This window comes from Drosophila elegans, unplaced genomic scaffold, assembly GCF_018152505.1.
Source record: "Drosophila elegans isolate 14027-0461.03 unplaced genomic scaffold, ASM1815250v1 contig_271, whole genome shotgun sequence".
Classification (NCBI taxonomy): domain Eukaryota; kingdom Metazoa; phylum Arthropoda; class Insecta; order Diptera; family Drosophilidae; genus Drosophila; species Drosophila elegans.
Window position 1 is genome coordinate 486,563 of NW_024545647.1, and position 26,225 is coordinate 512,787.

At 42.2% G+C, this 26,225-nt stretch overlaps 3 protein-coding genes across 6 annotated transcripts in view; all 3 read right to left on the reverse strand.

The window, feature by feature from the left end:
• Positions 1–252: 252 nt before the first annotated feature.
• LOC108139234 lies at positions 253–3,331 on the reverse strand. The gene is made up of 2 exons (XM_041708571.1): positions 2,262–3,331; positions 253–1,888 (listed from the first exon to the last, which is right to left on the reverse strand). Exon 1 carries the CDS (start codon positions 3,088–3,090, stop codon positions 2,704–2,706), a length of 387 nt encoding a protein of 128 aa, XP_041564505.1. The 5' UTR covers positions 3,091–3,331; the 3' UTR covers positions 253–1,888; positions 2,262–2,703.
• A 1,434-nt stretch (positions 3,332–4,765) lies between these two features.
• Positions 4,766–5,622, reverse strand: LOC121467244. The gene is made up of 2 exons (XM_041708570.1): positions 5,208–5,622; positions 4,766–5,141 (listed from the first exon to the last, which is right to left on the reverse strand). The coding sequence occupies exons 1-2, from the start codon at positions 5,510–5,512 to the stop codon at positions 5,066–5,068; spliced, it is 381 nt and encodes a 126-aa protein (XP_041564504.1). The 5' UTR covers positions 5,513–5,622; the 3' UTR covers positions 4,766–5,065.
• A 4,826-nt stretch (positions 5,623–10,448) lies between these two features.
• Positions 10,449–26,225, reverse strand: part of LOC108134775 (dnaJ homolog subfamily C member 16) — a 412,650-nt gene continuing 396,873 nt past the window's right edge. For all 4 annotated transcript variants that reach the window (XM_041708562.1, XM_041708563.1, XM_041708564.1 and 1 more), the window contains one exon: positions 10,449–10,799. In XM_041708562.1, the coding sequence (XP_041564496.1) occupies positions 10,581–10,799 (219 nt within the window). In that variant the 3' untranslated portion in view covers positions 10,449–10,580. The remainder of the gene's footprint in view (positions 10,800–26,225) is intronic.

Here is a 26,225-nt window from a genome sequence, read left to right on the forward strand (position 1 = left end):
TTTTTTTTTTTTAGTATTGAAGCCGCCCGGGACCCTATCTAAAGGACCCCGGAAATTTAGAGGATTCCGGAAGGTCAACACTTACCAGGCGGACCTAGCCTAGTCGTGAAGACCACGTCGTCCACCAGCAGCAGCGATCCGCTCCAGCAGCAGCGATCAGCTTCAGTAGCGGCAGCGATTAGTGGCATCAGCCGCAGCAGCATTAGCAGCAGTGATCCGCCGCAGCAGCACCAGCCGCAGCAGCATCAGCGCAGCAGCATCAGCGATCAGCAGCATCAACAGCCTTCCGCGTCAGCCACTTACGGAGATTCCCTCGGTGAGTCCGTTCCGGGAACGAATACCCGCGCTGACCACCTGATCATCTCTGGGACCACCGACGCACTGCCTCCGGGCCCTCTGGCGCAGACGCTGTGTGAATCCTCCGGACCACTTGGCTCCGTGCAGACCCGGCTTTTGCCGCTAGCGGTCTCTTCTTCTGATCGCAGTTGCGACAATGACCAACGTTGAACTCAACGTTTCAAAGCCTTCACTGTGAAATCTAATCTGGAATTAGAGGCATTAATTCCGCACCCCAGCCGAGCGTCCAACTACGTTTAAATTGGGTTGCTAAATTTTATGAATTAAGGGATTTATTTGTCGTACTTACCCTTTTAGCACGTCCTTTCTTTTCCCTTGGAGCTCCTCAGGATTAGGTGACCCGGTTGGCAAACGCCTCCAATTTGGTAATTTGTAATTTTAAGCGTCCAAAAATTCCCCTTCCATTATCGCTTTGACCACTTCTCATCTAGGCGACGCTCTGAGTTCGGCCTTAAGTGTTGCTAATGAAAAGAGTAGATTACGAGTAGGAATTAAATTTGAATGTATTCTATAATTAGTCTTGCCCAAAATTAAATGTAAGCAAGCTACCGAGATGGTTGTGTGAGTTACCTTGGGCGGGGAGATGAGCTGATCCTGATCCACCAGGAATAGACTCCGGTCCGAAGCCACCAATTTCGTCCAATTGTCTTAGTTTTTGATGTAAAAAAAAATACCTTGTTTGTTTTGATTTGTGATAGTGATGGTAATCGTCAAGTCAGTGACGTGAGACGTCCGATGTGTCGGTATCGATTGATTGGACTGCAGGGCATAGGGGGTACTCCGCCCTGGGACTCCGTGGCTAGCCGGCGCTGCCCTCCGGGAAAAATGCAGTTCCATAACAATATGGCGCCCAAATTTAACAAATAAATATGTGATAGCCGAGTCGACGGCGTCTCGCATATTTATATCTCCAGCCAGCCGACGAACGGTAGCTTGCATGACCCACATGCAATTGCACCGACTGGTGGAGAAAATTTAAATTTTGTAGGAAGAAAGGGAGGCGTGTCCACTAGAGGTAGGACAATTGCTCCCGAGGCACAGTTCACAGGGCTTAGCTGTGATTTGGCGGTGACATCCTCTTCGAAGGAAATCGAAGGATTCGCATGCCAGGTCGTCCGTGCAATAAGCACGAAAGGTCAATCCAAAAACTGTGATAAAACTGTGATATAGGTATTAGGGACATGTTTTGTTTTGGGGTGTCAGTGTAGTTGTTTGTTTTGTGAAGATCCTTGGGTTTTCTTGGTATTTGCGTTTTCATATCATATCGGTTTCAAACTTAAATGTATGGTCGTGACCCATGCCGTCCTCACGCGCTGCTCGCCCACCGCGACTTGAATGAAAAGCGCAAAAAGGAAATCCTATGCGATCCTGCAAACAGCCGAATTCCTTATCTGGCGCCTTTCAGCACGACTGAAAGTTAGTCCAGTTGAAGAGCGGCTTGTTTAGAGAGAATTCGGACGGAATTGTAGACGCAAGACCACTGGCGCGGAGTCTACCGGCTGGTGATCGGCTCCATCTCCCCGTATTGAGGCTGGAAAAATAGAAAAAGAAATTTAGACTTGAGGGACTTGTTTTTGTTAGGAGTTAATTATTAGTGTAAATTTGTTTAGCCTTAGGTATTTGTTGGTCGTTAATATATTTTCTTATTTATTTCTTATTTATTCATTGTTTATTGTTACTATTTATTTATTATTATTATTTAATGGCCTTGTAATTTAAGTATTCGTTTATTTAAGTGCATATTATTTAGTGGTATTTATTCATTATTTATTATTATTTACTAGCATTAGCATTATTATACTAGTGGTCCCATTGAATTCGGGGAAATTAGGGTTTTTTAGAAGTCGTGTTAGGGGTTACCAAAATTCAGGATGTCAAAGCGACAAGGCAGCAAGCATGATCACCTGCTTCGATCGAAGGGTTTTCCAGGCGAGGACGACAAAAAGATGTGATCCACGGATGTGGAGGGCGCTACCGAGGCTGGCTTGCCGCGCATATCGGAAGGGTTGCCCGAGCTGCAGCAGGACCTAAGGCAGCAGCAGATCCTGGAGGGAATTGGTTCCGCGGCGAATGAGTTGTTGCAGCTGGACGATAAGGATGCAAGACTCCTCGATCCTTTTGTGAATTCCGCTGCAAAGTCGGTCGTTAATGTGGCTTTGGCACAGGCGGCGAAGACCCATCGGAAGGCCCAAGAAGGCGGGATCAATCAGGCTTTGAAGGACGAGATTCGAAGTGGCTTCATGGAAATGATGAAGCTGATGAACGAGGTGTTAAGGCCTGCTGCTCAGCGGCCTCAGCTTCCCCTGGAGAGCATGCCGGATGAGCGAAGGCGTCCGGATTCAAGGATCACTGCAGGAATCCCTGGCCAAGCCCCGCAAGGTGCGGTGCCGAGGTGCACAAAGGTCGCCGGCATGGACGGTTCCAGGCCACCTCCGCCGAGGGTGCCACCCAAACCGCCGAGGAGGCCGCTAGATTTCCAGGAGTTGGAGAGTAGCAGTCCCGGATATCCTCCGGACCATGGAAGGTCGCGCCGGGACGATGGCCCGGCCCGAAGCTGGTGCGTTGAGGACCGCAGGGCCTCAGAGTTCCGCCAGGAGCCGCTCCTGTACGCCAAATGTTGGGCCGGCAGCCGCCAACCAGCAATGGCGAATTGAGCGGTGAGGCGTATCCTTCGACGGGGAGGATGAACAAAACTCGGTGGAGGATTTTCTCTTCCGGTTGGATTTCCTGCATCGGCAGTGCCAATGCCCGTGGCAAGGAGTGCTCCGAAACTTCCACGTACTGCTTACTGGGCGGGCTCGGGAGTGGTACTGGGTGCACGTGCGTCACTGCAGAGTGGACAGGTGGTCCCAGATTCGAGCCTCGCTGATGGATAGGTTCCGATGCCACCAGAAGGAGCACGACCGGATGCACCAACTTCTGCAGAGGGAGCAGCAGCTCGGAGAAGAAGTTGGCGATTACGTCCACGCGATGCAGCAGTTAGCGGCCCGTCTGAAAAAGCCACTGACAGAGCGATAGTTGGTTAAGATAATTAGAAAGGGGTTTGAGGGAGAGCATCGCAAGGTTCGTCTACGCGATGGATGTGCTTACGGTGGATGAACTCCGGGAAGAGTGCTGCGAGGTGGAACGCAGTTTTGGACGACGTGGACGGGCCACGTACACGCAGCCGATGCGCTATTCTCCGGCAGAGAAGGCTAAGGTTAGCGAAGCTATTGGCCCAGATCCTGGTGAGGATCCTCCGTGGCACGAGGTGGACGAAGTGCGGGCGAAGCTCAAGAATCCGTTCCGTGCTGCTGGAATTGCGGAGCCGGTGATCACGGGTTCCGTGACTGCGCAGCTACAGAACGCAGACTGTTTTGCTACCGATGTGGGAAGCCAAAAACCGTTCTCCCAAATGTCCGGATTGTGCCGAAAACGGTCGACTGGGCGATCCGAGGGCGGAGAGGATGCGTCCAGACAGGAGTCCCGCAGAGATGAAAAGTTAGTAGAGTTAAATAAATGTTTACCTTCTAAGAATAGTAATAAGACAAATTTACGATACTTACCTTATGCGGAGAGGATGCGTCGGTACCTAGATATCAGAAACAGGATCTTCTCAGAGCATCAGCTAGGCGGGATGCGGATGGTCTCTCGCAAGGTGCAGCAGTCTAGGGATCGATTTCGCAAACGTTGGGTCTGCCGACGCGAAGCAGTGGCCGCCGTGAAGCGGAATTTATCGCGTGATCCCAGACCATTTGCCGCAGCCCGAGTCCTGACCAAGCAACTGACGGGGCTGTTGGACACTGGAGCGAGTGTTAGCCTGCTTGGTAAAGGTGGCAGAGAGCTGGTTGAGGCATTGGATGTGCCCGTCCAGAAGTACTTATCCGCAGTCCGTACGGCGTCTGGAGAGGATCTGTCAATTATAGGACGGATCAAGCTACCGGTGGAATACGGAGGACGGACGGAGCACATTCTCTTCTATTTATGTCCTTACCTGGAGCAGCCAGCCTATTTTGTGGATTTTTGGCAAGCATTAGGACTGGCCCCAGCAATTATAGGCCACATCGATCACGAAGGCGTGATGAAGGCCGAAGAATTACACGTGAGGGAGATGGAGAACTACGCGGAGGTCGAGGATGCCGATGAGGAGAAAGCCGATCCCGAGTCCTGGACGCTTTCCAAAGCCGAGGATCAAGAGCTGGAGGAGATCAAGCAGCAGTTCTTGACTTTCGAGAGCGATGGCTTAGGTACCACCAGTCTGGAGAAGCACACTATTGAGCTGATGAACGGAGCCAAAGTGTTCAAGGATCGACCCTATCCGATGTCTCCCGCGAAGCAGAAAGTGGTCGAGGACGAGGTCGACAAGATGCTAGCGCTCGGAGTGATCGGGGAAAGCAAAAGCCCCTGGAGCAACCGCACCACCGTGGTGTCAAGGTCTGGTAAACACCGGTTCTGCTTAGACGCACGCAAGCTTAATGAGGTGGCCATCAAAGATGCTTACCCGCTGCCCAGCATAGACGGCTTCCTCTTCAGAATTGACCAAACGTACTATATTTCCAGCGTGGATTTGAAGTTCGCTTTTTGGCAGATTGAGTTGGACACTATCGGTCGATGGTCGGTCTCTTTACCAGTTCCGGGTGATGCCTTTCGGACTCTGTAACGCATCACAGAGACTGGTGAGACTCATGGACCGAGTAATTCCAGCTGAGACCCTCTCGAATGTGTTTGTCTACTTGGATGACCTGCTAATACTAGCGCCAGACATGAGAACGCACATGAAGTATCTTCGCCGAGTCGCTAAATGCCTGAAAGAAGCAGGGTTAACCATAGGTCTGAACAAGTCGAAGTTTTGCTTCAAGTCTTTCACCTACCTCGGCTTCATAGTGGGTGGAGGACGTCTGCGGATGGATCCAGGGCATGTAGTAGCCATTAGGCGGATGCCTGAGCCAAGGACCATGAAGGAAATGAGAGCCTTTCTTGGAACCGCTGGTTGGAAACGTCGGTTTATAAGGAACTTCGCGACGTTGGCAGCCCCGCTCACGGAATCCTTGAAGAAGACGGGAAATAAGAAGTGTTCCTTGAGTCCAGAAGCACAGTTGGCAGTAGAGTCCTTGAAGATGTCCCTAACTACTGCGCCAGTGCCGGTACATGCGGACTTCAAGCGGCACTTTTTCATCCAGTGCGATGCATCCCAAATCGGAGTCGGTGCAGTGTTGTTCCAGCGGGATGAAGACGGCCAGGAGCAACCAATAGCGTTCTTCTCGGCCAAGATCAATTGTCACCAAGTCCACTACACCGTCACCAAAAAAGAATGCCTAGCAGCCCTGCTAGCCATTCGGAAGTTCCGGCCGTATGTGGAAGGAATGCCGTTTACGTGCATCACGGATCAGGCCAGCTTGAAGTGGCTTATGTCCATGAAAGACCTTTCGGGACGGCTGGATCGGTGGTCATTGCAACTCCAGGGATATAACTTCAACATCGGAGACAGGAAAGGAAGCGAGAACGTCGTGGCAGATACGCTTTCACGTCGTGTTGAAGAGCTAACGATGGACCCGTCTGAGTTACTCGGCTTCGAGACCACTGAGTTTGCTGGGGAAGAGTACACGGAGTTGTTACAAGAAGTGGAAAGAAACTTGGCCATCCTACCTGACTTGAGGATAGTAGATGGTCTCATCTTCAAGAGAGTCTCTTCTTCAAATCTGGATGACGAGGTGGAGGGCTTCGAATGGAAGTTGTGGATTTCCAGAGTCTGACCCACAGCATAATTGAGCGTGCACATTCGGATCCAACAGCAGCTCATGCCGGAATGAGAAAAACTCTGGAAATCCTACGGTGGCAGTTTTACTGGCCTGGCATGGCACTGCAAGTCTGGGTGTCCATACGTAGGTGTGAAGTCTGTAAGGAAACGAAATCCCCGAATTTCCGGATGCAAGTTGGTATCGGTGAGAGAGTCCAGACTGAGCAGCCATTTCAGAAGCTGTTTATCGATTTCCTGGGGAAATATCCGAGGTCGAAGAAGGGACACGCCAACATCGTTATTGTGGTGGATCCCTTCTCCAAATACACTTTTCTGAAAGCCATGCAAGAGGCATCGGCCTCAAGTGTAGTGGAGTTCCTCATTCACGAGGTTTTCTACAAGTTTGGGGTTCCAGAAATAGTGCATTCGGACAACGGCCGCCAGTTTACGTGCAAGATTTTCGAGGAGGCGATGGAAAGCTTTGGCATTACGCACATCAAAACGCCAGTCCACTCTCCGCAAAGCAACGCAGCGGAAAGGGTAAACCAAAGCGTGTTGGCGGCAATCCGAAGCTACTTAGAAGAAGACCATCGTGAATAGAACGCGTATCTTCCGGAGATTGAGGTGGCCATCCGCAACGCGGTTCATTCAGTAACTGGAGAAGCTCCGTTCTTCACCGTGTTCGGACGGCACATGTTCCTGAACGGAGCCAGCTACAAGTTGGCAAGGAAGTTGAAGTCGCTGTGTGATCATGAAATGGCGGGGATGGGAACGGCTGATAAAGTGATCCATGACAAGGTGCAGAAGAACCTCGAAAATGCATATGAGCGGTACGACAAAAGGGATCGTACTTTCCTTGCGATTTTAAAAAGACCTTTAATGCCAAATTTGCTCGGAAGTTCCTGAAAGCTCGGGTGGTCAAGGCAGTCGGCAATAATGAGTACGAGCTCGAAGATCTTCAAGGACGACCGATCGGAGTGTACCATGCCAAGGACATTATGTTGTGATCTGGAAAGAAGAACCACAAAGTACACGAGCTCAGAGTCGGAATGAGTATACTTCCCGAAAAGCGTGGGCCCCGCGTTGGACACCGTTGGAACTGCATCTTGGTATCGAGGCCGGCTGAATCCGGTTGGTCCAAATCCAAATGCTCCCAAGTATTCCTGTGCTTGTCTAAAACTCTGTGTTAGCGTCTCTCGGAATCCAGAGTGGTGTTGCATTTTTTGTTGAAGCCGTCGGGAAAATACCAAAAAACCGATACGTAAGCAGGTCCCGCTATCGATAAGATTCGGTGGTGACACCGACTGTTGATAGCGGGAGAGGATCTAGCTATTTAGATTTATCCCGGTTCGCTCGTTAACTGGGTTAAATGGCCTTGGATACGTTCACTGATCCATTTTGGGAGAGCGGGAGGGAAAATGGCGAGCGACTTTGGTGTAGGTCAGGGTCGTGAAGACCACGTCGTCCACCAGCAGCAGAGATCCGCTCCAGCAGCAGCGATCAGCTTCAGTAGCGGCAGCGATTAGTGGCATCAACCGCAGCAGCATTAGCAGCAGTGATCCGCCGCAGCAGCATCAGCGCAGCAGCATCAGCGATCAGCAGCATCAACAGCCTTCCGCGTCAGCCACTTACGGAGATTCCCTCGGTGAGTCCGTTCCGGGAACGAATACCCGCGCTGACCACCTGATCATCTCTGGGACCACCGACGCACTGCCTCCGGGCCCTCTGGCGCAGACGCTGTGTGAATCCTCCGGACCACTTGGCTCCGTGCAGACCCGGCTTTCGCCGCTAGCGGTCTCCTCTTCTGGTCGCAGTTGCGACAATGACCAACGTTGAACTCTGAAATAAATTGGTTTTAGTAATTAATTTGTGAAATCAGGCAGTCAAAGAATCGTTTCAAATTAGAGGCATTAATTCCGCACCCCAGCCGCGCGTCCAACTACGTTTTAATTGGGTCGCGAAATTAAATGAACTAATGGATTTATTTGGCGTACTTACCCTTTTAGCACGTCCTTTCTTTTCCCTTGGAGCTCCTCAGGATTAGGTGACCCGGTTGGCAAACGCCTCCAATTTGGTGCAGTGTAATTCACATCCGTTGGGTTTTTTCCCAAACACTTGTAATTTTAAGCGTCCAAAAATTTCCCTCCCATTATCGCTTTGACCACTTCTCATCTAGGCGACGCTCTGAGTTCGGCCTTAAGTGTTGCTAATGAAAAGAGTAGATTACGAGTAGGAATTAAATTTGAATGTATTCTATAATTAGTCTTGCCCAAAATTAAATGTAAGCAAGCTACCGAGATGGTAGTGTGAGTTACCTTGGGCGGTCCGAAGCCACCAATTTCGTCCAATTGTCTTAGTTTTTGATGTAAAAAAAATACCTTGGTTGTTTTGATTTGTGATAGTGATGGTAATCGTCAAGTCAGTGACGTGAGACGTCCGATGAGTCGGTATCGATTGTTTGGACTGCAGGGCATAGGAAGTACTCCGCCCTGGGACTCCGTGGCTAGCCGGCGCTGCCCTCCGGGAAAAATGCAGTTCCATAACAAAGGCAACTATATAATGCACTCATCACAGAGTTCAACAATCTGGACTACGTTTCACCAAGCGGTCCTACATACTGGCCTACAGATCCTACAAAACAACCTGAGTTATTTGATTTTGCTATGACAAAAAATATCCCTCGCAATCTAATATCTGCAAAATCGTTTCTGGATCTATAATCGGACCACCCACCAGTAATAACCTGGAATTAGTCGAGCACCCTTGCAGGCTGACGTCGCATCGAACCAACTGGCTGAAGTTCAAAAAGTAAGTAAGTTCCCACATTGAACTAACTCCACAGCTCAACATCAAGGAGGACATCGACTGCTATGCCGATGCACTGGAGTCCAACACAAAACTAACCTTGAAATCGAACAACTTGTTTTGGAGAAAAGACGTTTGAGGCGTGCTTGGCAAACCAGCAGATCGCCATCCTCAAAACATAGCCTGAAGGAAGCTGGTCGCAGACTTACCAGGGCTCTAAGGTACGAAGAAGAAAAAGCACAACGCCAGTACATTGGGAAACTTTCACCCACCAGCACCAAGCATCCCTTGTGGAGGGCCCACCCAAATCTAAGTGCGCCGTCCGAAACAGTAACTCCCATAAGAGACTCTTCAGGCAGCTGGGCCAGAAGCGACAAAGACAGAGCTTGTACATTTGCTTTACACCTTCAAAATGTTTTTCAGCCAAACCCTGCAAATAATTCACTCACACTACTACCGTCAATTGAAATTGGAAATGAGACGTTGCCAATTCTGTTTCCACCCAACGAAGTTGCAAAAGTCATAAGCGAGCAATTAAAAACAAAAAAGGCCCCAGACGGTGATCCTAAGATGCTAATTGAACTCCCAAACTGTACAGTTAGGTAATTTATAAACTTTTTAACGACTTGGCTACTTCCCAAAAAAAAGAAAAAAAAAGATAATCATAATGATCCCAAAGCCAGGAAAAGATCACACAATACCAGCTTCATACAGACCGGTAAATTTACTCTCGTAAATTTAAGCCAGAAGCTTCGACTGGATCTTAAACGCTCGATCTGTTATACAACTCCTCTCTCAAGCCTATCTGTATGTATGGCTCCCAGCTATGAGGGAACGCGAGCTGCAGCAACATAGACTTTATACAGCTTGCACAATCCTGAGAACTTTCACTATGAAACCGTGGTATTTTCGCAACAAAAACATCTACAGGGACCTCGGCATTCTTGCAGTAAAAGAAAGAGGCTGAACATGTAGAAACGACTCAGGGCAGTACTAGTCATCGGGTACTGTGCTGTCCAAATCTTCCTCCATCGGTTTACAATCACTCCATCAAGTTAAAAGAACGGCATCCATTACTCCATCTTAACACCAGCCTGAAACCCGGGCTCCGGCATTGTCACTAACTGCTTTGCTGCAACTCAGAAATTCCAAACTACATCATACGGCAACGATCCTGGTTCACAATGCCTCAATGGTGCGAGCTTTTCACCCCAAATGGATCTCAATTGGCAGCGAGGATAGTGATAAGGTTCAAAATGACATCCGAATTCAGGTTGGAAGTCTACCTGAAGATTGATCCGCATCTCCACCACCGCACTTTAACTACTGGAATTGCCACGCGAATTCGTGGCACCACATCACTCTGACGGATGGGCAATCAAACATCCCATCCACATTGGCTATTATTTTAGGATCTGACGTTTTTTCGGACGTTATACGCGCAGTTTCGCAGATGTCTAGCTGGCACCAAATCTGAACTGAACATGAACATTATATAAATGAAAACCAAGTTGTTCATTTTGTTTTTCCTCTAAAAGGGCATTGTTTAAATAACTTTATTTAAAGCAAATGTTTTAAGTTTTATTTATTTTGCAGTAATATTAGGTAACAGAATTCAAACGTTAGACAGGGCATATTATTTATAAGGGTTTACATTTGCTTGAATTTGATTTTTTAATTTTACATTAGCACTTTTTAGTTATCACTTTGTAGAAAAGTCCGGCCAATAGTTTATATAGTATTTTTGTGTTCTCCCATCAAACAATCTAACAAGCCAATCATCCAGGCTATTAAGTAAATTATCTTCCAAAAGAATATTTGCTTCTGCCTCAGACTCTTCAGAGTTATATTTTTCAAGAAAAGTTCCAACCTCAGGATCCTCCATTGTGTCCAAAAGAACATTTGTTATTTTTAAGATTCTCTGAAATAGAACAGAAGTATAGCAAAATTACTTATTAGTTTTAAAAGGAAAGGAACTTATATCAGTTATTTTTGAAAAGGTATAAAGCCAGACGTTTGTGACTTAACATGCAGGTTCTAGTTATGTCATAGCGAAAGTCTGTCATGTCACTATGAGATCTGTAAAAAGCCGGGTTTAAATCTGTATATATTTATTACATTATTTGAAAAGTTATTGCCATAAATGTAAACTCATGATATATGAACATTCGAGGAACTGCTTGCTTTTATCTTATAGTAGTACCCTGCAGTTTGGAAGATGGCGGCAACTAAAGCCCAATAGTTTTCTGGGGGTTATTTATTTTGAAATTAATAAGCAAGTGTCTAATAGTTGGGACCTACAAGCATTTAATCACTGAATCATTCATGCAGACAACTTGGGGAATCAAAATCACCTGATTCAATTACTTACAAGCAAGCAAGTAAATAATGTTTGTTGAGGCCTAAAGCTTTCTAAACAAATAAGCACGGCTTTAAAGTTGCAGAAGACGTTATAATTCTTATTTAACAAGGGGGAAATTAGTCGAGAGCCTCCAATTTAGAGTTGTTCACAATAGAATTCGATGTGGGTACGACAAAAGTAATTAGTTCGGGCCAAAGACAATCAAGTGAAGAGCGATCCTAACTTCAGGTTGGCCCATAAAAAACTATACTGCATTCGGAGCTGCAGCTCAAGTCGCTAGGCGACAATAACAGAAGGGAAGAGGTATAAAGAGAGATTGGGAGAAGACCAGGCACATCCAACTTGTCCCTAGCCCAAAACAAACTTTATCTGCTGTGGTTTTCGGGACGTTAACTTAATCTCGGATTGCTAGGAGGCTGAATTCAGTAGCAGTCATAATTAAAGCAACAGGCATCACTCCATCTGCTCCTGGTATGAGTTGAACGACAGTCTCTGGACAATTTAGAGGCGGTAGGTTTTCATCTTTGACAAGAACGTCATCATTGAATCGAAGTTGATATATCTGTTGAAATTTGTGTGTTGTCCAAAAAATGAGCAAGAGCTAGTGCCTCAAGATCTGCAGGTTTCTCTGAAATGGGAAACAATGCTCTCGAACTAATAATCGAGAAAACGTTGCAGCTCATCAAATTTCAGCAACAACGATTCCAGGGCGCGAGATCATATTATGCAGATTTAATTAAAGCTTCCCATAAGTCACCGAAGTGTGGGTACCTCGAGTGAATAAATCGTCAATCAATGCAATCGGTAATAATTAATAAAAAGCCGCTTGGTGAGAATCGCTTAGAAACAATGCTTTCAACTCGGATTGCTCGTTTTTGGCTGCAACGAAATTTGTAGCATTATCTGAGCAAATCCGACTTGGACGCCCGCGAGCGCATATAAACCGTCTCAGGGTAGATTGGAGCTTGTGTTAAGAGGTCTTTTAGAGCTACATACATGTGAATTGTTTTAGTAGAAAAGCATATGAAAATTATCAGATAGCATTTGGTAGGTTTACAAACTTAAGACTTTTGCAGGAATGGTCCACAATAGTCCACGCCGGTATTTACGAATGCTCGCGATTTGGTCACACGTTCAACGTGTAGATCATCCGCTGTTTGCTCTTACGTTCGAAGACTTGAATCATCTCACAGATTTCTGGGTGACAAGAGATACGGTTTTCCGACCTCTTATTAGTCAGTAAGTCTGTCGTATAATAACCTAAAGCAGTTGAGGTCCTGCGTAAAGATGCGTGACATGGAAATGCATAATAATGTAGAGATGCAAAATTTTAAGTAGAGCTTCCGAGTCGCCCACCAACACGCAATAATCCGCTTTCATCTAAAAATGGATCGAATTTGATGGCTTGGTCGCGATTTATGAATCCGTATTTCATTTCCTAATTGAGACTTTTATGTCAATCGCAAAAGCAATTTCGTTCCCTGGCGAATATCATCCACTTTTAAGCCAGATCAGTTTGCAAATATATGCGAATAAATTAACGAATAAGATTATTTTCCTAGTCTCCAATGATGGACACTGGTCCTTGCTTTTCGTTAAGTATGCCGGCCCATGCACCGAAAGTCTGGAGCTGATAAGGTAAGCTGGTAGCATGATACAATAACTAAAAGTAGTCTTATCGTGCTAAGCCTAGTAAGTGCAAGCGATTCAACAATAAAATGTATCGGTTTACCCTTAGATTGTGCGAGGGGTTAAAATTTGCCTCTTACAATACAAAAATGTTTCACAATTTAATTTTTTATTAATTCTGAGTGGGATACTAGTCGTTATTTTTGTTTTTGTAGAGAAAGTTTTTTGATAAGTAAGAACCTTAAAATTAAATTCTTATCTTAAAATATAATTTTTTTATATCTAAGTTATTTAATTACATATTTACATTTTCAGTAGTTTTCTTAACACTTGTTTATTTTGTTATTTTAAAATTATCATTAGCAAGACCTAAAAATATGAGATTCAACTATTTAATTTTGTCTATGAATTGGACACACACAACCTTTTCCGTCAACAACAGCTGACGAGACTTCCTTTAGTTATTGTATCATGGCTGGTAGAGCACTACCGACACAAAATCCGCGTATCTCAAGGCTGTTGTTTTGAACGAATCGTACTTGAAGGAATGATACTTTCTGCATTGAAGGAAGGCTCTCATCCCAAAGAAGTTTTTCGTTCCATAACTGTTGAAGTCATTTGATTCAGGTCGCGTGCAGACGTGTATTCTTAACGCTCCGGAAAAACAATTAGTCACTCAGTCGAAAATGTTCGAAAAAATGTATAAACGCGAGGATTTGCGATTTGCGATTCGCGATGCTAATTCGCATATCGTAAACTAAAGTTTTAATTAATTAATTTATTAATCTTTACGCACTAACAATAATCAAAAGAGTAAGAACGTGGATCAGCGCATTCAACGCCAAAAACAACAAGACGAAGCCCATTAAAAAACTCAGAGAGAGCAAGTCAAACGTCGTCTCTCCTTGGCCCGTAACAATGCTTATTTATCTTTCACGAGTAATACTATAGAACCGAAAGCGCAAGAAATTGCAAGTTTACTGACCGCCGAAAACCAGAGAGCTTGTTCTTGCTCTGCCGCCCTACTTTTCACTGCTCAAACGCCATGGAGTGAGCAATGCAAATCTCCAACCGAGCTTCTGCCACCTAGTGCAACAACAACAGCAACTACTACGTCAACTACAACGGTCTCTGTCGCCAGCAATGGGTAAAGCAACAACCAAGTGTAAAAATCTGGTCAAACGGCAAAAGCAAAGCTACGGTAGGTGAAAGGTCAATTCCGCAAGCAGGTTCGGCGATGCAGACAGGCATGGATCGCTACATAAATATTTCCAAACGCAAGCTAACACCCCCAAAAAAATCTGACGGCGATATGCCCAAAATAAACCGTACCAACAAAGGCCCTGAAAAGCTCGGGCCATTAAATGAAAATTGATTTTCCATTCTGGCGGAGCTTGAAACAGAGTCTGAAGAATTAGCCCCAAAGAAACTTAAGCCCCCACCTATCTATGTTCGGGAGAAGGTCTCCAATGTCCTAGTCAACAAAATTGTTGAGCTTGTCGGAAAAGATAGCTTTCATGTTATTCCGCTTATGAAAGGGAATATAAGCAAAACCAAACTTCAAACCAAAACAGAAGATGATTTCCGAGCAGTGTCGAAGTACTTAAACGATGTAAAAAAAAATAACTACACGTACCAACTGAAAATTTGCAAAGGCTTACAAGTTGTGCTCAAGAGAATAGAATCCGATGTGACCCCCTCCGAAATTATAGAAAACTGTTTTTGCGCAAAAAATTTTATAAATATTATGAACAAAAACAAGAAGCCGCAACCACTTTTCAAGGTCGCATTGGAGCCAGACAGCAGAACTTTGAAAAAAAACGCAGAGCACCCGATCTACAAGTTGCAGTACCTTCTGCACCGTAGGATCACAGTTGAAGAGCCGCACAAACGGAACGGGTCAGTGCAATGCACAAATTGTCAGGAATACGGACACACCAGGGCTTACTGCACCCTCAGGTCAGTTTCTGTAGTTTGTGGAAACTGCCACGGCTCCGAACCCTGCCCTGCCAACAAGGAAGACTCTCTCACCAAAAAGTGTGTATGCTGCCAAGGAAACCTCACAGCAAACTACAGAGGTTGTCCATTCTACAAGGAGATGAAAAGTCGGATGCAACGAGCGACAACGGCACGCCAGAACAGTTACATGAAATCACAAACGACACCGGAAGATTTCTTCGCAATAGCAGCCAGTTCATCATTTGGGCCTTCAATTACCACCAACGGCATTTCCTACGCCAGTGCTCTAAGATCAGGCACAGCTCACATAGAGCCGAAAATTGATAACATTCAGCAGGCCATGGGACAGCCACAAAGTAATATGGAAACTATGATGATAACTTTGCAACAAAATATAATGTATTTATGTCCTTCATGAAAACCATCATGCAATCTCTAATGCAAAACCAAAATATCTTGTTACAAATGCTTGCAGCTCAGCAGTCCAAATAAATTATGTCCAGCCTTCGAATAACTCTGTGGAACGCCAACGGTGTTTCACGGCATATAACTGAAATAACTCAATTTCTGAAAGAAAACCACATCTACGTTATGTTGCCGGAAGAAACGCATCTCACCAGAAAATATAACTTTCAAATACGGGGATACACATTCTACGGCATCGATCATCCATATATTTAAGCACATTGCGGAACCGGCATCCTAATAAGAGACCGCATCAAACACCACTTTCACCAAAAAATTATCTGCAAGCTACATCGATAAAATTACAATGGGACAACTGAAACCTTGCCATTGCCGCTGTCTACTGCCCATCCCGCTTTACAGTCTCCGAAGACCAAATTATGGACTTCTACAATTCACTTGGAGATCGATTCATAGCAGCAGGTGATTACAACGCCAAGCACACACACTGGCACCCAAAGGAAGGCAACTATATAATGCACTCATCAAAACATGCAACAAACTGGACTACGTTTCACCAGGCGGTCTACATACTGGCCTACAGATCCTACAAAACTACCTGATTAAATTGATTTTGCTGTGACAAAAAATATCCCTCGCAATCTAATACCTGCAAAATCGTTTTTGGATCTATAATCGGACCACTCACCAGTGCTAATAACTTTTCCTCAAATCCTGGAATTAGTCGATTACCCTAGCAGGCTGACGTCGCATCGAACCAACTGGCTGAAGTTCAAAAAGTACGTAAGTTCCCACATTGAACTAACTCCACAGCTCAACATCAAGGACGACATCGACTGCTATGCCGATGCACTAGAGTCCAACACAAAACTAACCTTGAAATCGAACAGCTTGTTTTGGAGAAAAGACGTTTGAGGCGTCCTTGGCAAACCAGCAGATCGCCATCCTCAAAACATAGCCTGAAGGAAGCTGGTCGCAGACTTACCAGAGCTCTAAGGTACGAAGAAGAAAAAGCACAACACCAGTATATTGAGAAACTTTCACCCACCAGCACCAGGCATCCCTTGTGGAGGGACCACCCAAATCTAAGTGCGCCGGCCGAAACAGTAACTCTCATAAGAGACTCTTCAGGCAGCTGGGCCAGAAGCGACAAAGACAGAAGCTCTGTCCATTTCTGTACATTTGCTTTACACCTTCGAAATGTTTTTCAGCCAAACCCTGCAAATAATTCATTCACACAACCGTCACCGTCAATTGAAATTGGAACTGAGACGTTACCAATTCTGTTTACACCCAACGAAGTTGCAAAAGTCATCAGCGAGCAATTAAAAACAAAAAAGGCCCCAGGCGGTGATCCAAAGATGTTAATTGAACTCCCAAACTGTGCAGTTGAGGTAATTTGAAAACTTTTTAATGACTTGGCTACTTCCCAAAAAAATGGAAAAAAACGGTAATCATAATGATCCCAAAGCCAGGAAAAGATCACACAATACCAGCTTCATACAGACCGATAAGTTTACTCTCGTGTCTGTCAAAACTGCTCGAAAAATTCCTTTTGACGCGCAAAGCCCCATATCTGAAAGAGAACAACGTTATTCCGGCACATCAATTTGGCTTTCGAGAAAGCCATGGAACAATATAGCAAGTTAACAGATTAACAACAGAAATACGAACTGCATTCGAGTTTCGGGAATACTGCAGTGCGGTATTCCTTGACGTTGCGCAGGCTTTCGACCGAGTCTGGCTCGATGGCCTTATGCATAAAATCAGAATGTTACTGCCGGAAAACACTCACTGCTTATTTGATCAGCGTAAACACCAGAAGGGCTTCCAATACGCCGATGCCTTCGATCAGGAATGAAAAACCCACTCCAGTCTAATCTAGGAAACATTCAGCAGGTCGCAGGACAGTCACAAAGCTCACTGGAATTAATGATGGTTACCATGCAACAAAGTATAATGGAATTTCTGTACTTCATGAAAACGACCATGCAAACACTGGATCCAAACCAGAACATGGTGTTACAGTTGTTTGCAGCTAAGCAGTCCAAATAATTGACTTGTACTGGATAAGAGGCGACTGCGACTTGCTTGGCAAAACAACAGATCGCCAAGGAAGCCACACGCACACTAAACTGAGACCTGAAGAAAGACGCTGAAAACGCACAACTACGGTACATCGAAAAACTTTCGCTTTCAAATCTCCGAAAAGTCTTCAGCCGAACTCAACCACTGGTCCATTTGTGTTACCACAAACCGAATCTGAAATACCAACACTCTTTCAGTTAAAGGAAATCGCGGATAGGGGAAATGAAACCGACAAAGGGCCCGGGCGGTGACCTTATAACCCCAAAAATGATAATTGAACTTCCAAACTCTGCTATCGAGGTTATTTGTAAACTCTTCAATGGGATAATACGTCTCGGCTACTATCCTAGAAAATGGAAAAATCTACTATCATAATGATACCGAAACCCGGAAATGACCACACCATTCCGTCGTCCTACAGACTAATAAGTTTATTATCGTGTGACCCAAGTTTACTTTTTGAATCCCTATTCCTTCCGTAAAACCTCAAATATCTCGAAATGTTCCAGTTTGGGAAAAGTCCCGTTTATTGTGGATCTAGAAGTTTCCAATTCGCGCTGCCGAACCAACGCAAAGAGATGCTCGCTCACTTGATTTTGGGAACCACAAGTATTTGGTCAGCAGAAGTAATTTCAACTTGCAATATCGGCACGTTCATAAACTGTACCCCAAAAGCCAGAGAGGACGTAGACCACGCGATCTTACAAGAAGAACAGAGCCTATTGTTAAAACAATAAAGTCGTTCAAACTGCAAGGGTAATTATTTGTGCTAATTGAAATGTGCGAGTGAACCTCACTATGTGTCTATGTATGTAGAGCACGTTCATCGGAGGCCGGCTAGAAAGCACACGCACTCGTCGCGGGCGCTTTTGCGCTTACATCTTTATAACAAAATATATATTTGTACATCACCGTGCCAGGCCGGCCGATATTTTGTTGCGAAACTGGGAAATCTGTGCGTTGCTGCAGCACACACACACCAACAAGTGACAACATAACCCCCATGCCAGCAGAGCCCATCTAAGACTGCTGCAGGTTTGGGCGCTTGAAACCGAATCTTCGTAAACGCCGCATACGGAACTACGAGCGAAGCACAAGTGATACCTGGCCGAAACTTGGAGAAACGCATACCGACACGTGGAGCCCTAACCTAGAAGGCAGCAGACTTGTGCAACAGCCTTTCGGAAGTACCTGCGGATCCACCCATTTCTGGGTGGAAATAAACAGGCCTAAAGGAGACCGGCGCAGCAAACCATCAAAGAGGGATTGCCACTACTACCAGCATGTAGTCCGCTACGTAAAACCTCAAATATCTCGAAATGTTCCACCCAAAAAGTTCCATTAAATTGCACCTTTGAAATTGAGGTACACTTGGCAGATTTTCACGCCATTGCAAATCACTTATTTCAATACCGTTATTACATTTTATTTTGCAACTCAATTTTCTCAGAAGCCAGTGCAGTCTTACACAAATAACTTCTCTGAATGATCTTCAAATTATATTTTATAGGCTCTATTTTGGGTAAAAACAAATAGCCAACAATTCTCCAGGAATCACATGGTGTAAGCCTAACATAGTCAGACCTCTTAGTACTTTAACTTATTTTACATTTAGAATTTGTAATTGCGGTGAAAAGTGAAGCACACTTGGATTTTTATTGATTTTTAATGACTAATACTCGGCATTAATGTTTTCCTTATGAACCAATTGAACTTCAATTATCATAGTCGAGTCTCGATTTCTTAATACAGGTAATGACAGAATATTGACATCGACTGTTTTAAACGAGACGTACTTAGTTAATGTACTCATAACGAGCTATGACACTTCGCCTCATTCATTGCAAGTTTTCATTCATTTAGTTTTTTCTTAAAAAATAAACAAGCTATAAAAAAAATAATTTCCAGGGTTTTCGCATAAATAATTCCCGGATATACTTGATGAAGACTCGCCAGGACGCAGTACTCAGTTCCTAGCGGTTCCTAGCTACAGGTATATTAATCTTAAGGCAGTTTTCCCTATATAAGTGTCTTTGAGTAATATCTAATGGAATCCGCTTTTCATGGTCAAGATAGCTCCTTCCAATCAGAATCAATAAAGAGTCAGGCTACTTTAAAAAAAAAGTGACCCAAGTTTACTTTTTGAATCCCTATTCCTTCCGTAAAACCTGTAGGGTTCGGGGTAATAGCCATAAACAAAAACGTATCCCGTTTCTAAAAAAATTTTCTGAATTAAAAATTATTCTACCAATATGGGATCCGCAACGTTCTTTTATTGAATTTGGTTCCTTTATTCAAAAAAATGTTCGTTTTAAATAATGTTGTATTCTTGTTCTTATTTTAAGGCTTTGACCTTTGGTAGACATATAATATAAATAAGTATTTTCCGTCTGTTGCTCGGTGGCGGTTTTCTACTTGTACACCCAATATTTAAAAAAATTCCAATAATTATTTTTATGTTTGAAAATGATTTCAAAAAAATTTTTTTTAATTGCGGAAAATATGAATGAGTTTACTTTGTTTGACTTTGCCATGTAGTATAGTATTTTGTGTTTCATTTTATTTGCTTTTTGATTAATAATTTTTACTTAATATAGATATTGATAGGATTAATTAGAACGATTTAACAACATATTTAGGGCAAATTGACCAGTGATCAACGACCTTACCGTAATGTTCTCGACTTTTTGACCATCTCAAATAAGCGTTGTCTAATAGCCACCAACTCTGACAAAATAACCCAGATTATGTTTTTGCATTCTAACATAGAAGAAATATTGTATTAATAAAACTTTTGTATTTCTTATTTTTCTGACAATCATTCGAATGTATTCGAATAACTCGTTCAATTACATATTGTTCTCATTCGTTTATTTGGTTTTCTGTCAGGTTTGTCGTACCACTCACTCACTCATACTTGTCTAGCTTCTCATTCAAATTCACCTAACTCATTTTAAGCATTGTACATTCGAATTTAGGTTTTTTGACATTCGTTCAGCTGTCTTATATTGATCTTCACATGAACTGGTTAGAAATAAATCGATTGCCTTCTGCCCTGATCGTGGTATTCAAAGTAAACTTTATTTTTTGTTTTGTATTTATCGTCTGGTTTCCTCTCGTTTCTTCTATTTGGGGATGTATTAAGTTGTGCTTTCTACGGCCCTCGCTTTAAACTTTTTTTGCATTGCTATGTGCTTTCTTATTTTCAAGAGTGATAATTTCATTCTGTTGCTTTTCTGAAATTACATCGTCTTTTTTTGGGCTTATCTTATATTAGTATATGTTCTAAAATAAGTAGAATAAAATTCTGTAAGCAGTCCAAATAATTGGCTTGTACTGGAAAAGAGGCGACTGCGACTTGCTTGGCAAAACAACAGATCGCCATTCTTAAACCAACGTCCCAAGGAAGAAAGACGCTGAAAACGCACAAACACGGTACATCGAAAAACTTTCGCCAATCAATACAAAATATCCTCTGTAGAGGATTACAATACAAACCTTAACTTTTCAATCGAAACAGTCACTCCGATAAGAAATTCATCAGATAGCTGGGCCCGCAGCGACGATTATAGAGCCGAAACTTTTGCTTCAAATCTCCGAAAAGTCTTCAGCCGAACTCAACCACTGGTCCATTTGTGTTACCACAAACCGAATCTGAAACTTATTCCATACCAGCACTGTTTCAGTCAAAGGAAATCGCGGATAGGGGAAATGAAACCGAAATAGGCCCCGGGCGGTGACCTTATAACCCCAAAAATGATAATTGAACTTCCAAACTCTGCTATCGAGGTTATTTGTAAACTCTTCAACTGTGCGTTGCTGCAGCACACACACACCAACAAGTGACAACATAACCCCCATGCCAGCAGAGCCCATCTAAGACTGCTGCAGGTTTGGGCGCTTGCAACCGCATCTTCGTAAACGCCGTTTACGGAACTACGAGCGAAGCACAAGTGATACCTGGCCGAAACTTGGAGAAACGCATACCGACACGTGGAGCCCTAACCTAGAAGGCAGCAGACTTGTGCAACAGCCTTTCGGAAGTACCTGCGGATCATACCATTTCTGGGTGGAAATAAACAGGCCTAAAGGAGACCGGCGCAGCAAACCATCAAAAAAGGATTGCCACTACTAGCAGCATGTAGTCCGCTACGGAGTACAGCCGATGCAAGCACGCATACTCGCAAAAACAGCGCCTACACTGACAGACGTCGGCGATACCGATCGCCCATAATAGAAGTCTTATTGTTTTGATTTAGCTTGAACTTTTATTTTTTTTTTGTTGTTGAGAACTAGACATTTTTCTTATTAGCTGTTTCTTTTTATTTAGCATATAAATTAAGTGAATGCCAGATGCCACTACTAAAAATCCCGTTTAATTTAAAATAACCCAAGTATACTTTTTGAATCCCTGTTCCTTCCGTAAAACCTCAAATATCTCGAAATGTTCCACCCAAAAAGTTCCATTAAATTGCACCTTTGAAATTTAGGTACACTTGGCAGATTTTCACGCCATTGCAAATCACTTATTTCAATACCGTTATTACATTTTATTTTGCAACTCAATTTTCTCAGAAGCCAGTGCAGTCTTACACAAATAACTTCTCTGAATGATCTTCAAATTATATTTTATAGGCTCTATTTTGGGTAAAAACAAATAGCCAACAATTCTCCAGGAATCACATGGTGTAAGCCTAACATAGTCAGACCTCTTAGTACTTTAACTTATTTTACATTTAGAATTTGTAATTGCGGTGAAAAGTGAAGCACACTTGGATTTTTATTGATTTTTAATGACTAATACTCGGCATTAATGTTTTCCTTATGAACCAATTGAACTTCAATTATCATAGTCGAGTCTCGATTTCTTAATACAGGTAATGACAGAATATTGACATCGACTGTTTTAAACGAGACGTACTTAGTTAATGTACTCATAACGAGCTATGACACTTCGCCTCATTCATTGCAAGTTTTCATTCATTTAGTTTTTTCTTAAAAAATAAACAAGCTATAAAAAAAATAATTTCCAGGGTTTTCGCATAAATAATTCCCGGAGATACTTGATGAAGACTCGCCAGGACGCAGTACTCAGTTCCTAGCGGTTCCTAGCTACAGGTATATTAATCTTAAGGCAGTTTTCCCTATATAAGTGTCTTTGAGTAATATCTAATGGAATCCGCTTTTCATGGTCAAGATAGCTCCTTCCAATCAGAATCAATAAAGAGTCAGGCTACTTTAAAAAAAAGTGACCCAAGTTTACTTTTTGAATCCCTATTCCTTCCGTAAAACCTGTAGGGTTCGGGGTAATAGCCATAAACAAAAACGTATCCCGTTTCTAAAAAAATTTTCTGAATTAAAAATTATTCTACCAATATGGGATCCGCAACGTTCTTTTATTGAATTTGGTTCCTTTATTCAAAAAAATGTTCGTTTTAAATAATGTTGTATTCTTGTTCTTATTTTAAGGCTTTGACCTTTGGTAGACATATAATATAAATAAGTATTTTCCGTCTGTTGCTCGGTGGCGGTTTTCTACTTGTACACCCAATATTTAAAAAAATTCCAATAATTATTTTTATGTTTGAAAATGATTTCAAAAAAATTTTTTTTAATTGCGGAAAATATGAATGAGTTTACTTTGTTTGACTTTGCCATGTAGTATAGTATTTTGTGTTTCATTTTATTTGCTTTTTGATTAATAATTTTTACTTAATATAGATATTGATGGGATTAATTAGAACGATTTAACAACATATTTAGGGCAAATTGACCAGTGATCAACGACCTTACCGTAATGTTCTCGACTTTTTGACCATCTCAAATAAGCGTTGTCTAATAGCCACCAACTCTGACAAAATAACCCAGATTATGTTTTTGCATTCTAACATAGAAGAAATATTGTATTAATAAAACTTTTGTATTTCTTATTTTTCTGACAATCATTCGAATGTATTCGAATAACTCGTTCAATTACATATTGTTCTCATTCGTTTATTTGGTTTTCTGTCAGGTTTGTCGTACCACTCACTCACTCATACTTGTCTAGCTTCTCATTCAAATTCACCTAACTCATTTTAAGCATTGTACATTCGAATTTAGGTTTTTTGACATTCGTTCAGCTGTCTTATATTGATCTTCACATGAACTGGTTAGAAATAAATCGATTGCCTTCTGCCCTGATCGTGGTATTCAAAGTAAACTTTATTTTTATACCCTTGCAGAGGGTATTATAATTTCAGTCAGAAGTTTGCAACGCAGTGAAGGAGACATCTCCGACCCTATAAAGTATATATATTCTTGATCAGCATCACTAGTAGAGTCGATCTAGCCATGTCCGTCTGTCCGTCCGTCTGTCCGTCTGTCCGTCCGTCTGTCCGTCTGTCAGTCTGTCCGTCTGTCCGTCTGTCCGTCCGTTTATATGCAAACTAGTCTCTCAGTTTTAAAGCTAGCTGCATGAAACTTTCCCAAAAGTTGTTTTTCTATTGCAGGTAGTATATAAGTCGGAACGAACCGGATCGGACGACTATAGCATATAGCTCCCATAGGAACAATCGGAAAAATAAATGAAAAAAAATTTAACTTTGCTGTTTTTTAATTTTTTGTTTTGTTCTTCGACGTATGGTAATGGTTAAATATTTCCGATTTACGGTTTAAATTTCATCAAAATCGGACGACTATAGCATATAGCTCCCATAGGAACAATCGGAAAAATAAATGAAAAAAATTATAACTTTGCTGTTTTTTAATTTTTTGTTTAGTCCTTCGACACTTAGTAATGGTTAAATATTTTCGATTAACGGTTTAAATTATATCAAAATCGGACGACTATAGCATATAGCTCCCATAGGAACAATCGGAAAAATAAATGAAAAAAATTATAACTTTTCTGTTTTTTAATTTTTTGTTCAGTTCTTCGACATATAGCAATGGTTAAATTTTTCAAAATTATGGTTTAGATTTTATCAAAATCGGACGTCTATATCATATAGCTCCCCTAGAAATAATAAAAATATACAAATAATCTCCATTTAAACTAGTTCGGCCAAGCAAAACGCATCTCCTCCTACTTTTTCCTTTACGTAAACATCTATTCAGATGCATCGCCCGCTTAAAGATCTCGTATTTTGGCTTGGTTTGGGTTTTATTTTCTCTTTGGTATGCCCCGATCGCACGCAGCAATAATTGAAACCACTTTAATAATAATATTTGAAACCACTTGAAACCAAAAACTTGTATAATATTGCGCTCCCGTTTGGAGTACCCAATATCAAGTGCACATTGATCGTATTGAGTCGGTACAAAAAAAATTTCTTCTTTTTGCCCGTTGTGGTTTGAATTGGGATCAGCAAGAGTAAGGTTGTATTCTTACTCAAGTAGATTACTATTGCTTAATTTACCTACTCTTGTAAATCGTAGAATCATGCTTGGACCTATTTTTATGCACAATCATGTGGAAGGTGATATTGACTCCATAGAATTGGTAAGCCGCTTAACTTTTATTGTGCCTTTTGGACCAACCCGCAACTACCATATTCTTAACTTGCCAACATGTACCTTAAATTTTGGCCTGCATGAGCCTTTTCGTGTTCTTTGTAACAATTATAAAAATCTATATAATCAAATTTGCATTTCAACCACTATCCCTGCACCGTACTTAGTTTTAGTTTTAATACCCTTGCAGAGGGTATAATAATTTCAGTCTGAAGTTTGCAACGCAGTGAAGGAGACATCTCCGACCCTATAAAGTATATATATTCTTGATCAGCATCACTAGGCGAGTCGATCTAGCCATGTCCGTCTGTCCGTCCGTCTGTCCGTCTGTCCGTCCGTTTATATGCAAACTAGTCTCTCAGTTTTAAAGCTATCTGCATGAAACTTTCCAAAAAGTTGTCTTTCTATTCCAGGTAGTATATAAGTCGGAACGAGCCGGATCGGACGACTATAGCATATATTTCCCATAGGAACAATCGGAAAAATAAATGAAAAAAATTATAACTCTGCTGTTTTTTAATTCTTTGTTTAGTTCTTCGACATTTAGTAATGGTTAAATATTTCCAATTTACGGTTTAAATTTCATCAAAATCGGACGACTATAGCATATAGCTCCCATAGGAACAATCGGAAAAATAAATGAAAAAAATTATAACTTTGCTGTTTTTCAATTTTTTGTTTAGTTCTTCGACATTTAGTAATGGTTACATATTTCCGATTTACGGTTTAAATTTCATTAAAGTCGGACGACTATATCATATAGCTCCCATAGGAACAATCGGAAAAATAAATGAAAAAAATTATAACTTTGCTGTTTTTTAATTTTTTGTTTAGTTCTTCGACATTTAGTAATGGTTAAATATTTCCGATTTACGGTTTAAATTTCATCAAAATCGGACGACTATAGCATATAGCTCCCATAGGAACAATCGGAAAAATAAATGAAAAAAATTATAACTTTGCTGTTTTTCAATTTTTTGTTTAGTTCTTCGACATTTAGTAATGGTTACGTATTTCCGATTTACGGTTTAAATTTCATCAAAGTCGGACGACTATATCATATAGCTCCCATACGAACAATCGGAAAAATAAATGAAAAAAATTATAACTTTTCTGTTTATTAATTTTATGTTTAGTTCTTCGACATATAGCAATGGTTAAATATTTCAGAATTATAGTTTAAATTTTATCAAAATCGGACGTCTATATCATATAGCTCCCTTAGAAATAATACAAATATATAAAATAACTTTCAAATAATTGAGCTGCAAATCATCATAGCTTCAATGTTTTTAAACATATACGAAAGTAAATCATAATTTGAATGTTTTCAAAAATGTTTAATTCTTGCAATAGCTGCAAGGGTATATGAACTTCGGCTTGCCGAAG

Excerpts from the sequence above, each read along its gene's own strand:
- LOC121467244 (XM_041708570.1), bottom strand. The coding sequence starts at position 5,512 with ATGAAAAAGTGCCGCTTGAAGTCCGCATGTACCGGCACTGGCGCAGTA. Across the intron at positions 5,142-5,207 it reads CCACCCACTATGAAGCCGAG|GCATTTAGCGACTCGGCGAA; the intron begins GTAGGTGAAAGA and ends TGCTTCTTTCAG.
- LOC108139234 (XM_041708571.1), bottom strand. The coding sequence starts at position 3,090 with ATGCAGGAAATCCAACCGGAAGAGAAAATCCTCCACCGAGTTTTGTTC.